General features: G+C 42.5%; 1 protein-coding gene across 5 annotated transcripts in view; it reads right to left on the reverse strand.

Moving 5' to 3' along the window:
* The window catches only part of Runx2 (RUNX family transcription factor 2), a 193272-nt gene that overhangs the window by 108977 nt on the left and 68309 nt on the right, over positions 1 to 15986 (reverse strand). For all 5 annotated transcript variants that reach the window (XM_063238785.1, XM_063238786.1, XM_013156585.2 and 2 more), the window contains one exon: positions 5266 to 5427. In XM_063238785.1, the coding sequence (XP_063094855.1) occupies positions 5266 to 5427 (162 nt within the window). The remainder of the gene's footprint in view (positions 1 to 5265; positions 5428 to 15986) is intronic.

Consider the following 15986-nt stretch of genomic DNA (forward strand, 5'->3'; position numbering starts at 1 on the left):
ACCCCCCAAAAAAAGAAAAAGAAAGGAAGAAGTTACATGAAACTATCCACCTGACAGACCCCCAGGGATCAACTGGGGCTTTCTGTTGGCCATTTCTAGATTTTTGTGGTAGTGATAAAATAATTTTTAGTAACTACATTTAATAAACTAACACCTATCCCGCTGACCTTTGGAAATACTACAGCTTACCAACCAAATGCACACATCTCAATAGAGGGAACTTTCTGAAATTTAAATATTTTTAGAGAAGAAATTCAAGCATACTGCTTAAACAGAAAAGAAAATAATCTCAGAAAGGTTACAGTTTTTCAACTGTCTTATGTACCAAAAAACCCCACAAGTGCAGAGAAAGAAATCCTTCCTGTGACTTGTAATAGCCTCTCCCAGAGAAACTGAGGCAGCCGATATCTCTGACCCCTCCCATGTCTCTAATGAGCTGTATCCTCAGTCACCGTGAGACTTCCAGAGCGGTGAGAGGGCCAACAGTGACCAAGGTCACAGAAAAGCGTTCGTATAAATTCCTTCCATTTCACATACGTCCAGCAGTGGAACAGACTTAGGCTACTCCTCTGGGATTGGATAGGCAGAGTTATCTGGAAAGATCCTCCTTTAGGAAGGTAACACGAGCTCACATGTGACCCACCTGTCAGGAATCAGACTTAATAAACATGGTAGGATTACGGTGGATTCTTTCCATGGTAGACTTATTACATAAAATATACTTTGAAGGTCAGCAATTATTTACATAGCATTTTGTAATGACCTCCAGAAAAGTAATTATAATCTTTGTGTCAAACCTCACAAGTGTTTTAAACATCAAAAATGCCATGGGTGATAATATTATTACAGTTACACAGACATGCAATGGTTTTGTTGTGTAGAGCCAGCTGGTCCCAGCTTTGCTATGCTTTGCTCTTTGGCACAATCACTAAAAAGCCAGGCACAGGGCACACACCTGTAATTCCACCACTCTGGGAGATTCAGACAGGAGGATCACAAGTTTAGGCCCACCCTGGGCAACCTAATGGTAACAGTAAAGCCCTGTCTCAAAGTTGTTTTAAAAAATTCAAAAAGGGCTAAGGATGGCCCTCAGCTCCAAGGCCCTGAGTTCATTCCTCAATACTGGGAGAAAAAAATCACTGAAAAATAATTTTGGTTACTCTGACAGTGAAGATTCTTTTAGGATTATAAAAAAATAAGGAAATGTATAAAGTTACTTATATAAAGATTACTGTATGATAAAAACCTTGTTTATCATAGTAAGTTTGGTGAAAGAGAAGAACCAACCACGAATGGGCTTGTTCTGGGCCATAACAGCACAACACGGGCTTCTAACAAGTATTCACCTGTATGTGATTTTTATCAGTTAACTCACTGCCATAAAGTAAACCTTATCTTGTCAATCACAGGGCAGTTATATATTGCTCAGTTATAAACTGATCACAGCTATTATTCTTGTCACAGTAAGTATGGTGACCCAAGGTTAAGGCAATGTTTCCTCAATCTTTCTATTATGCCTTTGGACTTTAAGACACCTAGGATTTCATCTTCCTCTGCAGTAAAGCAGGGATCGTAGGTAACATCCTTTATCGTATCTTACTTTGTATCTGGCTCCCTAAAAGGGACTGAGGAAGACTACATGAACATATAATCTAATACCACTGCCACTATTATAATTCAATAAATTCTAGGACCATTATCACATTTGAAAAATTACTCAGGAGCACAGTACTAACAAAGGTATAGGGGCTGGGGATTTAGCTCAGCGGCATAAGAACCTGCCTTGCAAGCGGGCAGTTGTGAATTCAATCCCCGGTACCGATTTAAAAAAAAAAAAAATACAAAGGTTAAAAAACAAGAGCCTTCTGAAGGTCTTCAAGCAGAGTAAATCATCTTTGCAAAGGCTTTTTTGGATGAAATGGAATTTCTTTAGAGACAGATCTTTCTAAAGGTTCTTTCTGGTTGCATTTGCTCCTAGGATCCTTTGGAACTGAACACTATCATGCCTACTTAATGGAACTGTAACTCAACGTTGTCCATTTTATAATCAATCAGTTATTTCTCCTTAATGCTTTATTAAATTTTTGTGAATGGTTCCCTATTGCTTTCGGCTCTATAAATATTCATTCTAAATCTATACAATAATAGCAGCAAATGTGTACTTCTATGTGTTACGTATTGTAAATACTTTTCTGAGTGCCACAGGAGAATTAACTCATTTAAATATTTAAACATTCCTAGAGATTTTTATTTTCAATATGTCCTGTGCTGATTCACTTTGTAAAGCAAACAATCCCTGTAGAAGTTCAGGCTTTTACTTATTTGATTCATTTAAGCCAAGGCTTGCCTGCAAATTGTACATGGCTGTATAATTTTTCAAATAACTTTAACTTCACAATATCAGTTGCAAATTATTTGGCACATCCCATGTGTTAAAAGTCCATCTTGAGGACTCTATACACTCAGAATAATCCTAAGAGATAAATACCATATTCCTATTTACAAATAATAAAACTAAGTGTCAGACGAGTGAGAAGCTGATCTATGTATGAATTGAAGTCAAACTTGGGCCTGGACCTCCAGTTACATAAGCGAATAATTTTATTCTTCTGTGCCCCAAATAGTATGAGAATATTTGGTGTATCTCTTTAGACAAGCAGGTTAGAATGGATTTGATTTAACAAAGACTATGTGGGGATAGGTGTGAAAGTATTTTCACTGTCATGTTTCAGGGGAACAGCCTTATTTTGGCTCTGAGCATGATGAAAGAGAGGTGTAGAAATGAACTTAATGCAAAGCGTTTCGTTTATTAAAATATCAAAAAAGGATAAAAGCTCTCACTGTTAAGTCTCACATGCAGGAGACAGTAAGTCACGGGTCATGGGGCAGCTTTAGACACGGAGGGAATCTGTGCACTGTGGCATCTAGGAACCTATGTCACAGCCCAGTCAGCTACAAGGCTGCCTGATGGTCCCTGCCTCGCTGTTTCTTCCTGTTCGCCTGCTTGCTGCCAGGAGAGATTTTCTGTTCTCTTTGTGTTCATACGGACCCTCCCACCTTGGCCCCACATCGCTCCATTACCAGCAACATCAGGAGATGCCTGGTGAGGAGGTGAAAACTGGACCAGACTCAGTTTGAAACCAGTTTAAAGCAGGGTCTCATTCCTACCTTTGCACAAAGATCAATGTACGGCTGGAAAGTTAACCCGTCTCTGCTCATACCTCCACTTTGTGGAACAGGAAGATCTTTGGTATCATTTCATGGAAATGTTTTAAATAATTCCCAGTAAATGGACTCAATATAACCTGGCTATCTTAGCTACTACGTAAATGATACATAATCACTATTCATTTAGGCAGCATCTTTCCAATATTATTTTTGATATTTGTTTTGATTTTGTTTTTGTTTTTGGTACTGGGGATCAAACTCATGATCTTGAGCTTGCCAGGCAGGGACTTATGCCACTAAGCTAAGTCCCTGGCCCCACCAACGTTATTTTTAATGACCTTCCCCAACAAACACCCCTTGGAAAGAAAAATGTTATAGATAAGTGTCTCTAAAGCTACAGTTGCTCCTTAGGTTATTTTTTCTCTCTCTCTTCTAGATTCTGCTACAGAAAAAATTGTAAAATCTGCTTCAGCCACAGAGAACACAGATGGAAGCTCAAAGGAGCCCTAAACATAAGCACATCTGCACAAATCTCCTCCGTCAAAGTGTCACTGTGGGCCTTTATAAAATGAAACAGACTCTTGGTACAAAACAGAAGGAAAGACCAGCACTATCTCAACATCATGAAGCACTGGGCCTCTGACCCCGCACCAAGCCCGTTACTCCTCTTTCTCGTCCCTTTCTTCCTGTGTCTAACTGATGCCTGCCTCGAGGGGATGGGGATGCCAGGCAGAAAAGGCAATAACTCAAATCCTAAACTCTGCGCAATTCCCCAGTGAATAGCATGCAGTTCACAAAAGTAATAAGACAGTCATCAATGCACAGTAGTATCACAGTTCCCCGAAAGCCTTGCGGTTGCCCTCCACCCCTCTTCCTTCCCTACTCACCCCTGTGGGAGTCCATCTGCTGTAGACAGTGTGAAGGCACTAGGACCAGAGAGCCCTGGCCTGCTCTGTGCTTGAGAAACAAAGCTTTCCCTCCTCCCAAGTTGAAAGAAAGAAAGGAGTCTGAGCTAATCAGAGCCCGCAAACCCGCTGCCCAGGCTTCATCAGTGGTGCAGCTCAGTGGAGAGAGCAGCAGCTTCAAGCTTGGCGGAGAACACCAGAGAGGGAGAGAGACAGAGACAGAAACACAAAGAGAAAGAAAGAGAGAAAGAGAGGCATTAACCTGGCCAGGAGTCACACAGGCTTGTGGGGCCCGAACTAGGAGAAGAAGACCTGGTACCCTGGAAGCCGTGGGGCTGTGCCTATGAGGGTCTGCAGCTATTTTCCTGGGGGACAGTGTTAGGGTTTGTACTATGTCACAGTGAATGGGCGGACTACTTTCCTTATCTCTGGGATGCACGTGCTTGGCTAAGGGCTTATAACTTTCCCATTTGTCTGTCTGCCTCTCTGTCCGGGGTCCTCACAGACACACTCTGGCTCTCTGATGAATTCACCAGGCAAGAGGGGGATCACCCAGGTCACTGAGCATAAATACTTCCTCCCTGAGAGCCACGAGTTTGGGGACAGCCTTGGAGAGGGTGGATCTGTGGGTACTGAGGCTGCCATGCTGCAAGGGACAGCATTTGGCTTAATGGAAAGGCTACCTCAGGTCTGAATTGGCCACACATCACCTTTCCAGACTCCTCCGGGTCTCAGCACTAAAGGAGTCCCAAGTCCACAGCGGCACCCTCTTAGAACTGGCTAGCTTGGCCTCCTGGGATTTAGAAGCCTCTAGGAGTGGAGGATTGTGCCACCCCTCTGCACTGTGGTTTACAGGTAGGTGTCAGGAGGAGAAAGGAACAAGCAGAGGAAGGCCTGGCATGGACCCTCAGAAGAAGCCCCCGCCCCTGGGATACAATCTATCAGGACACCAGCTGGGTGCTTTCATTATCATCTTAGGAAATGAGTGCCATCTTTGCTTTCCAGTCTTTCAATCTGCGATGTCCTAGGGTTTGATGACCCCATAATTCAGAAGACCCAGGTTCCTGTTTCCATGCCCTTGCCCACATCCCCCTAACTACAACACTGAGGGCACCGATGAGACAGGCTTGGCCCATCCTGCTCCCCCAGCCCCTGCAGAGGGGTGAGTTTCTAGTTCAAGCTTGGTCTTTACCTGAAATTCTCCTGGGCACATCGGTGATGGCAGGAAGCCCAGTGCCCCGCGTGGAAGACAGCGGGGTGGTGGAGTGAATGGACGGGGGCGTCATCTGGCTCAGGTATGAAGGGTAAGACTGGTCGTAGGACCACGGTGGGGACGACTGTGCCTGCCTGGGGTCTGGGAAACAGAAGAAAAACATCGTTAGCAAACCAGCCACGCAGCCTTGGCAACATGCAACCCCCAAATTAAAAAAGGTAAAGCAGAAAAAGTGGGAACATATTAGGTATGGCTACGCCCTATCGCCTCACCAGTTCATGCCCTGAACAGACTTGCTAGACTCTGAATCACAAAGAAACAACAAAACAGATCACACAGAAAGACAATCTGTCTCTCTTAGACACAAATATTTCTATTTGGAAAGTTTAATGGTCATTTAGAAAGCAATTTGCTTTGGTTATTTTTACAAAGTGGAATCTATTTATTTTCTGTATTCTCTAAAATCTCTCCACTGAACATGTTTTACTAATCTTTTAAAGTCAGAAATTAGTTTTTTAAAAAAATCAACTTGTAAAATTTAAATATGTAGACTGTGCCTTTTACTGTTGCATATCTGTGTTTCAGACTTGCTTGTTGGTTTTACATGATTTCAGCCCAGGCTACCTTTTTTCTCTAGTAGGAGACAGGGGGTGGTGTAGGGATGAGAATGGGTGGGGCAGAAAGGAAGGGAATGGTCTGCACAATTCTCATGCTAAAGTTCAAAGAGAAAATTGGGGCTGGGGATTTAGCTCAGCGGCATAAGCGCCTGCCTTGCAAGCAGGCAGTCGTGAGTTCGATCCCCAGTACCAATAAAAATGAAAAAGACCAAAAAAAAATTACCTTCAAGGAAAGACAAAAGTTAATTTCAAAGCGAACTACTGTTAAATATGAAAAAACTTCATGTAATTTCAATGCTAAGCATATTAAGTTTCTAACATTAAGAAAATGACCCAAAACAGGAAAACAGAGGAGGAATGTTTTCAATGCTATTGAAATTTGTTTTTAAAACACCACAAGGTTGGAAGGCAGCCTCGGGTTATCTATAGTCCGAATAATAATAATAATAGAAAACTGTGAGGGTTCATTGCTGAGAATTAATCATGTCTTTTGATGCATCTCCATGCTGTTTCTTAGAGGTAGAAACTCAAGGACAAGTAGATTTATTAAAAAGCCTTTAGCCTACATAAGAGGGTAAATTTACTGTATGTTTCCAACACAAACGAAAGTTTGCCTGTTTCAAGCTGTTTTGTTCATGAAGGTTATAACCAGATTCATAAGCAAATTTCTCAACACATATTTCTTACATTAATTTTACAATTTTTATGTTAATTTTAAAAAGTCTAATAGACCACACCTTTAGACAGTCTTTAAATAAATGGTTTCCAAATTGAACAAATAAACAAGAAATAGCTGAAATTCAATCCCTTTAACAGGACAGTTTGGTGTATTAGACTATCCACAGTTTTTGGGATATTCAGATTTAGTTCTGAGACTTTACTTTCTGTGTGATCTTTTGGGTCTTTTTTTGTTTTGGAGATAAGAGTCCAGGCTGGCCTTGAACTCATGGCAATCCTGTCTCCTGAGTGCTGGGATTATAGGCATGCACCACCCTATCCAGCTTTCTTTGTGATTTTAATTTAGCCACTCAGCCATCTTGAGTCTCAGTTTCCTCATACATAAGGAGTGATGGTTATAATACTGAGTCACAGGGCTGAGAAAATTATTACAAGAAAAATATTACAAGTAGTACACAGCAAGTATTAACTCTTATCTTTTTTAAAAAAATAACCTCGTGGTAACCCAGAGTTAGGGCCTTGTTTAAAATACATCTGAACTAAAGTAACTACATTTAGAACCAGCTTATAATTACCCCAACAACCCTCACTCTTTGAAAATGAAAAGCCTAAGTTTCAATACCTATTAATATATTTGAACAATCAATTAGAGTTTACCTCTAAAAATACAAACGAGCATATAATAAGACATGGGGTTTTCCTGAGATCATTCTTCTTTCAAAGTCTTTTGGTTTTTCTATATAGTCAAAGGGGTTGAATTTCAGCTATTTCTGTTTATTTGTTCAATTTGGAAACCATTTATTTAAAGACTGTCTAAATAGGACATACAGTACTTCCTTGGGTGGAAATAATTAAATACATCTGGATATTTATCTGATGTTTACTGACATCAAGCAATATAGAAAGCTTCATCCAATTCCATTCTAAGGGACATTCACTTGAGCTTGCAATTTGAACAAAAGTCTAGTGCTCTACATGGTTAACAGACACTTTATCTTCAGAAATACAAGGATATCTGACTGTTAAAAGTAATGAATTTCTATGGTTTATAATTCTTAAGGCTGAGATTACAGAGACTGGCAACATGTGAGATTTGAATGGCTGGTCCATGCAGCGGGTCTGATGATAGTGCCTTATGCCACGAATGCAGTTCACTGGGCAGAGAAATGGGAAACAACCTTCACGTGGCAAAGGTTTTATTTTTTACAGCACAGGAAAGCAACTTCATAAAGACAAAGCCTGCTCTCAAGCGACAGTTTCTACAGATAGGAAGCCCACAGGTCAATGAGGTGGGAATGCAGGATTATACTGGGCTTGAGTTCTAACGTTACCACGTAACTTCCTAGTAAGCAACTTAAACTGCATGTCCATTCTCAAAGGCAGCATGATGTTAGGAGGCTGGAACTCCCTGCCTAAAAATGAAAAAAATACAAGGAAATCTAAAGAACTAAAATGATGAAAGGTTAAACATCACAAAGGAATGAGGATGCTTAAATTGGATGCAAGACACAGCCGTTAGTTCCCCTGTTCAAGTGGTAGCCCATACAGCGTACAGTGCAAGCCCCCTACAGACTTCCTAATGAGAGCTCCAGCCTTAGCTCTCTGCTGTTTATGAGCTGCATGGCCTCAGCCAGGTTAGCTAGCCCTGGGTCTCCCTCTCCTCCTCTGGAAAGCAAGGCTGCGTGTTTTAAAGTGACCAGGGTGCCAAAGCATGCTAGAAGGCTGAGTAACAGCTTTCCTCTACGCTCTTGGGGCCTCAATGGCTCATCAGCAAAATGAGAATCATGACGTCATTTTTGTGAGCATTACATCAACTAAGTCATATCATAAGGGAAGCTGGCACTGCGTACGTGAGGTAGATAATAAACAAAAGCCTTATCTTCAAAACGGGTATGACAGCGACCACTGTTGTGTTTATCTGTCAAATTAGATAAGCTAACATAGGAAAAAGGCATTTTCATAATTCTACAGCACTATTATTCAAACAGTAAAAATATGACTAAACTATCTAGGGTAGATGGGGTTATTAGAATTCTTAAAAGATTCTAATATCAGCATCAGTACTGTTAAGTATAAGGCCTTGCACCTAATAGGTTCTCAATACACAGTTTCTGAATGAACCTCGGGGTGGCCTGATGAGTAATAGGATATTAAAATGTGATCACAATTAGTCACTCTCTAATTTCCTCTCAGGCTATAAAGGAGTTTTATCAGCAAGGCTTTACGTTTTACATAAACTTCCTGACTGCCATAATATATACTGGAACAGTCTATTAAAAATAGCTTTACTTTTCAAGGAGGTCTTTCCTGAAGCTATCCAGGATTAGAAAAAATGTCTTCTCACTATCTCTAAACACATGAAGGCTTCTCTCTTTGTGTTTTCTGTCTCTCACAGGATGGGCTGCAGTTTAGCAAATCTTTTGCAAGGTCACTGTACTAAGATTCTCTGATAATGATGTACTCAGAGTTAGTAAGAAAAATTAAATATAAGAACTGCCATATGAGATTCACTAGATTTGGGGTAAGTTATTGTAAAAGGGACTGGTACCGAGGAGAGGTAAACTGGGCATGGTGGTGCACACTGCACTGTAATCCCAGCATTCTGGGAGGCTTAGAAAAAGAAAAACAGGGGACTAGGAATTTAGCTCAGCGGCATAAGTGCCTGCCTTGTAAGCGTGCAGTGGTGAGTTCGATCCCTGATACCGATAAAAAAAAAAAAAAAGAAAAGAAAAACAAATCAGAGTGAAGGCACTGGGCTCAACCCCTAGTACTGAAAAAAAACTAATCTAAAAATAAATTAAAAAGACAACCAAACACCACAAACCTTCTCTACAACCCTGTGAAGGACCATAAATCCCAGCTGTACCATTTCTAGACACATACTCTGTCCAAGATTCACAAATCACATACTCTGTCCAAGATTCCAGTTTCCCCATCCGTAAAATGGGATAAATAAGAAATCCTCCTTAATAAAATTATGAAGCTTAAGTGAAATGATTTAGTAACAGTCTCAGTAAACACAAAGGACCCGTAAGAATACCTGCAGTCAGGACCTCTGCCTTCACCGATCCTCCACCATGTATTCGTTGCCAGCTCTGAAACCCTCATTCCAGCAGAGAACAAGCTTTAGAGAGTGCCCCACAGTTTGCAGGCTCAGAATTTGGAGCCTGTACGTGTGTTAGTCATGTTAAGATCCCTCATGATCTTTTAACCTTAATCGTGTTCTCTCTCAGTACTGGCTTCCTCCCAGAAGGAGAAATCTTCCACATTTTAGTGTATTTTCAAATAGTCTATCCTCTGACCCTTTCAGTGTAAGTGGGGTAAAAAAAATGGTTGTGAAATATCTTAACTTCCTAGAAAAAATTCTCACTCATTCAAGAAAACACAGCCCTAGCATGAATATATGATTACAGCCTATTTGCTTTCTTGTGGACAATTATTAATGCTTATAGCAGAGAAAAGTCACCTTAACCTGATCTCAGGAAGGATTTTTGAACTCAACTTCCTGAAGAAACCTGAGACTTCTGAGATTGGCACTCAACTTGGATGAGTCAGAGCAGGTGGCAGATGTTGTTTTTTTGACATCGTCAATCAATCCTGAAGATGCTAATAGGGAAAATACAGGGCCTCGCAATGAATTAAGTCTCCTAATTAATCATGAGCAAATAGGGAACTTCCTCCACCCTAAGTGCCTAGAGCTAGTATGATCAATCCTTTTACCTTCTCCACCCAGAAATAAAGACCCTTTAGGATCTACAGAAACCCAGGGTGAGGGTTCACATGCTACCTCTCCAGCAAAAATAAAAATATCCTTGACTTCCACGACTCAGGGGACACAGCTGTCAGTCATGACCTTGAGGTGAGTTACTCCTTGGCTGACCTGAAACCTGAATCACCTATCAGCATTCACAAGATTTCAGAAGGAAAACATTGTTGCTAAAAACTCCGAAGAAATTAAAACTGTTGTTGCACTTTATAGAGATTTCCCTAGTGTTTTAAAAACTGTAACTCATTTTTTATGTGCTGAGCTCCAGACAGTAGCAATATTTTTATTATTACAGATAGAAATGCAAAGTACTGACATATGTTTCACATAGATAAGACAGCTTAAAAACGGAGCCTTTGGTGCTGCATTTTTTAACGGCCATGCACTCTTTAGTGCTGTGGGAATGGGAAACGCTATCATACAAGTGCATTTAAATCTGAGGCGACCTCTATTCCTCCACACACCCTTCTCCTGCCACCTAAAGTATGGGGTGTCTTAAGGGGAAGCAGAAATCAAATTTGACCTATAACATACACTTGAGAGAGAGAATTAGGTCTGTGGTATACACTGGGCCTGGGGTGCTTCCAGGCAGGGTGTGGTTAATCAGAAGCACCAAATGGGACAGCAGTGCACCCCCAGTGCTTCAGACACCCTGAAGATGAAGCGGATGACTGTGAAACTGAACATTCTACATCCTCAGACTTCAGAAAAAATTCCTGCACTCAGTGAGACCAGACCAGCACTAGCTATTAAGAGCTCAAGTTAAAGTTTCTTTGTCTCAGGTGAAAAAGAAACTCACTCATCTTTTGCCATAAGGAATCCCTCCAGAGTTTGTTCCACCTGAGGCAAAGTCAGTCACAAGCATAAGGAGGAAGAAGGACAGATGCTTAGGAAAAAAGTTATCCTAGGAAAATGAATGAACAGGCTATAGGAAACCATGCAGAATTCTTTTGTGTATTTGTTTTTGCAGTATTAGGGATTGAATCCCAGGCCTCTGCACTGAGCTAAATCCCCATTGTTTTTTAATACTCAGGCTGGGCTCAATTTGTGATCCTCCTGCTTCAGCTTCCCAGAGTGCTGAATATAAGCATGCACAACCACACCCAGCTAGAATTTCTTTCTCAATGAATACCTTTGAATAGGGGTAAGCAGAGCATGCAGACAGCTTTATAAAAGCCAGTAAAAAGGGCGTGTGGAAACCCAGAAGTTACTGTCAGCAAGCCTCCCTTGGTAAACACTCTGGTCAAACATGTGTGGGTGTGCAGAAGGGTCTGCTTTCCTGAGAGGCGCTCGTAGCAAGGCACACCACGGGCAGTAGGTAAACTTCATGCAGAGATGGGAGAAACAAGTCAACAGGCTGAGCCTAAACTGGCACATGAAAGGCTCCTTCCTGCTGGTGCCACTGGTAGGCATCTTTGCTACCAACATGATGACAGCCCAAGGTCTCAGCCAAAGCTCAGTGCATCTGCGATGAGCAGGGCACAATGAGGGAGCCCCATGCTCCCACCCCTAGTCTTCTACTTGCTTCTCCCTAATCAGGACTCACATCAGGCTGTGTAAACCTCAGATAGTTCTCAAGAAAACTGGAGTTTTCAGATGAAGTATATATAGAGTCTGCTAGTTTACCACTGCGCCTCCTGACTGCTACCAAAGCAGGCCGTGTGTGGAGCCTCAGCTGGCCCCGGACCTCTCCATGTGAAGTCTGCAGACAGAAGGGAATGAGACTCGGGACAGAATCTAAAATATGACGGGGATGTGGTTCTGGCCAAGTCACAGCGTTAAAGTGGCTGTAGTGAATTTAGGTTCAAATCAGATTGGTGTCTGACTCCAAGGAGCACGATATGGCAGCAGGAACATGACAGAAAGTCCCCAGGCATGGTGACAGCTTTGCCAGATGGATGGTGCTTATCCATGGCCCTGAAACTGTCTCCCAGTCCTGCATTCATGCATTCATTTACAAAATACTTATGGAGGGTCCACTCTGGACTGTGCCAGTCATTAGAGGCAATAATGGTGACTAAAGATAGACCTAGTGGTACACACCTATAACCTTAGCACTCTGGGAGGCTGAAGCAGGAGGATTGTGAGTTTGAGCCCAGTCTGGGCATCTTGTAATTTAGTAAGACCTGTGTCAAAACAAGAATTAAGAAAAGGGCTGAGGACGTTAACTCAGCATGAAGGCAGACATACAGTTCCAACTCCACTACCACAAAAAAATAAAAATACAAAGATACACCCAACCCCTGCTCTTAGAGAGTCCATAGTTGGGCAGGAGAGACTGGCATTAATCAGATCATCACATAACTGTGGTGAGTGCTAAAGGATACATCCTTAGTACCATAAAAGTGTATGTGGGGACCCCATAGTCCAGTTGAGCACTGGAGAAGGCTTCTCTTCAGTGGTGATCACTGAGGCATGAATGGCCAGCAGAAGTCCAGAGGTGCCTAGGTAGGGTTAGGAGGGCTTTGGGCAAAGCAAACAGCATGCATCCGGTTTCTGGGAAGGAAACTATATCATGTTTCTTGAGAACTTGAAAGAAAGCCAGCATGTAAATGGGACAAAAGCTGGGAACATTGAAAGAGGAGGATGCAAAGCAGTAGGAGGGGCTGGTATGCAGGACCTGCTGGAGGGGTGGAGATTCTGGTCTTCAGCCCAAGTGACCTGATAGGGTGACGCAACCAGATTTCTAAAGTTCTCTTCCAGGCAGCATCATAACAGAAACAGAGCAGGAGTCCAGTCCAGGACCAGACACACAGGAGTCTCGTGCAGGAAAAACAGCAGCTGGAAGGGACACACGGGTGGGGCACAGGCGATGCTTAGGCTTCCTAGGAGAGCAGATCCAGGGCACTAGTGGCTTCTGTGCATCTGGCAATAGGTGGCTTCTGAGACACTTCTCGGCTGGATGGGAGTCAGCTCTAGAGGAGCAAGGTGACCCCATAGTAACCAGCCTTGGGCATTTTGGTTGGCTCCACCATGACTCGGGTGAAAGAACTAGTCTACTTTTAACAGTCTCCATAGGTGATATACGTCTGTGCCAAAGTTTGAGGACAATGGGCATAATTTTCACTCATGACAGAAAAATTACCCAACACTATTTTGATTTTATCTTCCCTATCAAGAAGAACGATCTTCAAATAGAAAGAAGAGAACAAACATGCGTAAGAGGAAATTAAGGCTCAAGAGAGGCAAAGAGATAAGGAAGAACAGTTTGCTCTTTAGATGAGCTCAACTCTCTGCTCCAAGATGAATTATGTTCCACAGCCCTGCAAGAATTTATGGTGACAAGCAAGCAAGGGCTCAGCTTGACAAAGCAAGGACTAGAAATCCTTTCTTACATAAGAAAAAAGGTGTGTCTATCCAGAGCTCTACTCTATGCACCCTGGTTGTGCTCTCTGGGATCATTATTCCCCACGAGAGCTGTTAAATTATTTGATGATAATGCCTTTACAGTTCACTACACAAAATACAATTAGGCTTCATATGCTCTTGTTCATTTACTTTATTCTGAAAATATCATCAATACAGGTAAATTTCAACTATGTGTGGGTGTGTGTGCCAGTGCTAGGTTAATTTGCAATCCATGAAAAATAAGTCACTTTCAAAAGTCTACATAGAAAGAATTCTTCACACCTGATCTCCATGGTGACTTGGGAAGCAGAAAGGGTTCCAAGCAGTCTCACTGTCAAGGGCCACCATGACAGCCAAGTCAGAGACATCTCACCTCGCTGTACCTGAACCTCAGCAAGATTCTGCTCCTCCCTAATGTGACTTGAGGGTAGTTAGAGGCCCACAGACTAGACAGAGGCATACAGTGGTATTAGCCTTAGGATCTACCCTGCATCCTCACCAGTCTTGACAGATAAGACACCACCACTCCCAATTGCAAAATAAGCCAAAGTCACGAGGAGTAACCAACACTGGATGAAGAATCAGAGCTATAAAACAGCCCTACACAATGGAAAGAGGCAGCTAGGTATGGGGCTGGAGGAAGTTGTTCCAGAAGTCAGCACCATCATCATGGTGATACACTGGGTTGGTAGAGTATCAACGGACTCCTCTGCCCTGCAGCCCCTACAGAGCTAAGAGGACTCTGGTTCCCAAAAGGTGGCATCAGACTCAAGAATTGGAGATGACACAGCAAGAGTGGGTCCTCTGTCCATGAGAAACCAGATGAAGGAACAGCCATGAGCTGTCTACCCTGAGCTTTCCAGACGAGGCTCCCAGTGCCCATCTGAATTGAAAGAGAATTTGCTTGTATCCTTCCTGCTACCTGGCTGCTGCTCCTATTCCAAGTGCACCAGGCAGCTCATCTCCTGGAAAGGTCCCCCATCTCTAGCAAACTCTACCATCTGTGGGACACACGCCACACTGCCACTGGCTCAGCACAGGCCTTGTCTCCCTATCTGTAGAGTCCTAGGAGACGAGGCGATGCCTTCCCACGCAGGACCCATTACATTGTCACCCACCACTGTGGATGCACAGAACCACTGCCTAAAACCACGCTGTGTTTCCCCTTCCAGACACACTGAGTGCTAATTTCAGCTCTGTGCCTTTCAAAAAAAAAAAAAAAAAACCCAGGGCTTCAGTTTCCTTATTTATTAAACAGGCTCACAACAGTGACTCTTCTGTTAAATCTGTCTTTCAAATGCTACTCAAATAAACTTTTTAAACCATTAAAAAACAAGTCTTTATCATAGTAAACAAAACCCCCCAAATATTCTGAGGATCACAGCTGGGAGTCATGTCACACAATTCTGTTCCCAGAACACTTTTGCATATATTAAAGTGGAAAAAAATACTTTCGTTGGAAAACATCTAAATATGCCATTGTTGCTATCAATCTTAGACAGGCAATGTACAGCAACTCTGTGCACAGCCTGAGGTGCCTACCCATGATTAAACCTCAAGACACACACCAGAGCACCCAAGGATGCCAAGCTTCGGGTTGGGCCTGTCCCTCTCCTCGACCACCCTAAGGTGGGTGTTTCCTGTCAATGCAGTCTCTCCAGCCTCTGCCCACGTCTTCACCAAGGGCCAGGCATTGGGGGTGCACACCCATAATTCCAGCTCTTGGGAGGCTGAGGCAGGAGGATCACTGCAAGTTTGAGGTCAGCCTGGGCTACACAGAGAAACCCTGGCTCAAAAGGGCAGGGACATGAGAAAGGTCTCTGAGAACCAGAAGCAGAGCAAGATACGCACGCCATCTATGGATAAACACGCACTTATGCATATACGTATGTGCCTGAACGTCGAACCAAGTGTAAAACTAAAGAGAAAGATGATGCTTTGGAATGGAAAGGAGAATAAAAGCAAAACTTCTCCTGGCAGAGGCCTAAAGACAACCTAGAAATCAAAGAGTGTTGAGGACAAAAATGACGAAGTATCACATAGGAAACAGACCATTATTATCACAACTAGGTATCAGCTACACATTTTCTATTCTAGGTAGGAGAAAATAACAAAGGTGAGTTGGTGAAACAAAAGCAGTTATTCTCAGAACATTGTCTCTTTCTACACTTCTAAAAGCAAAATAAAGCCAGCATGTCTTTAAATAAGTGCCAGAAATCCAAACAGGACACTTTTAAGTCGCTAATCTGTGGATGCCACTATTAGACTGAATGATGATGCGACCCATGACC

The sequence above is a fragment of the Cavia porcellus genome, unplaced genomic scaffold (assembly GCF_034190915.1).
Source record: "Cavia porcellus strain 051 isolate PalLab524CR breed Dunkin Hartley unplaced genomic scaffold, mCavPor4.1 scaffold_28, whole genome shotgun sequence".
In the NCBI taxonomy this organism is placed as follows: Eukaryota; Metazoa; Chordata; class Mammalia; order Rodentia; family Caviidae; genus Cavia; species Cavia porcellus.